The sequence below is a fragment of the Drosophila tropicalis genome, unplaced genomic scaffold (assembly GCF_018151085.1).
Source record: "Drosophila tropicalis isolate 14030-0801.00 unplaced genomic scaffold, ASM1815108v1 contig_216, whole genome shotgun sequence".
Classification (NCBI taxonomy): Eukaryota; Metazoa; Arthropoda; class Insecta; order Diptera; family Drosophilidae; genus Drosophila; species Drosophila tropicalis.
In genome coordinates, this window is record NW_027172666.1 from 3,570 (window position 1) to 5,307 (window position 1,738).

Below are 1,738 nucleotides of genomic sequence, written 5' to 3' on the forward strand. Positions count from 1 at the left end.
GGGCATCCGCTGGCAAGCCGCCGAGGAGGTCTTCTTCTTCACCATAGCGGACCCCCCATTAAAGGAGTCGATCTCCAAGAGGCAGGTTCTGTCCCATATCGCTAAACTTTTCGACCCCGCTGGCTGGTTAGCCCCATTTGTTATCCGAGCGAAGATATTCATGCAGCAAATCTGGTTAACCGAACTGGGCTGGGATGATGTTCTGCCGTCTCTCCTGCTGCAGCAATGGCACGAATTTCTGCAGGATTACCAAGGCCTCAGTCAACTCCGCTGGAGCAACGAGTCCAGTGCCACACCACCGCGACCACACTACTCGATGACGTCAGCGAACTTTTCTCGGACTACGGTAGGGCATTACGAGTCATCGCGTACATCCCACGCTTTGCCACCAAAAGGATTTCGACGCCTTCCACGGTCCGCCTCACCAATGACGAACTTCTCTCCGAGCGCGCCTTGATTCGGAACTCTCAGCGACGGGAATACCTCGCGGAGATACGGGCCCTTGGTGAAGGGCGACCCCTGCCATCATCCAGCACGCTACTCAATTTGAAACCACTTGTCGACCAGCATGGGGTACTCCGCTCCTGCGGACGACTCCGGGCCGCTGAGTCCCTCCGGTATGATGAACGTCACCCTATTCTCCTCCCCAATAGCATTTCACTCGCCTGCTTGTCGAATTCGCCCACCGCATCACGTTGCATGGCGGCAACCAACTGATGGTGCGGTATCTGCGCACCAAATTCTGGATCGCATCGTTAATCGTCGACGACTACAGACTCAGATGATGGGTGATCTCCCTCGAGAGCGCATCACGTACTCCAGGCCCTTCACTCACACGGGCATTGACTTCGCAGGGCCGTTCGAGATCAAGAACTACACCGGGAGTGCGTGTCTCACAACTAAGGGTTATGTCTGCGTCTTTGTGTGTTTCAGCACGAAGGCGATCCATCTTGAGGCTACCTCCGACCTCACCACTGAACGATTTCTTGCAGCCTTGTCGCACGTAGACAATGCCCACAGCGCATTTACTCCGACAAAGGCCTCAAAGGCGCTCGAAAAGGATTTTCTGAACGCCACCAAGCATAATATAATGAAGGCATTTCCCCAGCACATTTTATCCTGGCAGTTCATTCCGCCAAGCGCGCCCCATATGGGAGGACTGTGGGAAGCAGGGGTCAAAAGTTTTAAGACCCTGTTTTACAAGTCCTCTACTGTCAAGTACAAGCGTGCCTAAACTCCAGGCCAATTTCTCCCATGAGCGAGGATCCAGAGCTCATCCTGTTGCAAGACAGCAGGAGTCCTGAACCTAAAACCCTATCGTGACTCCCAATCCCTCTATGTTCCGTCCGAATGTCCTCGTCTCCGTGCATGTTGTTCGTTCCCGTGCATCGACTAATCCACTCCCTCCAACGTAATTTCTTTTGTTGCAGCTCGTTCAGCTCCATAGCTACATGGATAATGTAATACGAGATTTTAACCCGAACACCCGTTCTTCTCTTGTGATTTGCCTTTTTTCTTTCGATTGTAAAATTTTCCAACCCGCATCCATCTCGTGTGTGTCGGGACATATTGTAACGTAATAAAAATAAATATAATTAGTTTAATTACTACTCACGCACCAGACCCTTGAAGACATTGGCCCCCGCCAACCACTTGCGGCTTATTTGGATTCTTCCGCCCCTCCACAAACACTCTTGAATTCATCTAATTGAAGATATTTGTCAGTTTGCAAATGTTA

At 51.4% G+C, this 1,738-nt stretch overlaps 1 protein-coding gene across 1 annotated transcript; it reads left to right on the plus strand.

Annotated features, from left to right (window-relative positions):
* Positions 1–225: 225 nt before the first annotated feature.
* Positions 226–1,234, plus strand: LOC137572125 (uncharacterized). The gene is made up of 3 exons (XM_068283903.1): positions 226–573; positions 654–719; positions 776–1,234. The coding sequence occupies exons 1-3, from the start codon at positions 226–228 to the stop codon at positions 1,232–1,234; spliced, it is 873 nt and encodes a 290-aa protein (XP_068140004.1).
* The last annotated feature ends 504 nt before the right edge of the window (positions 1,235–1,738 follow it).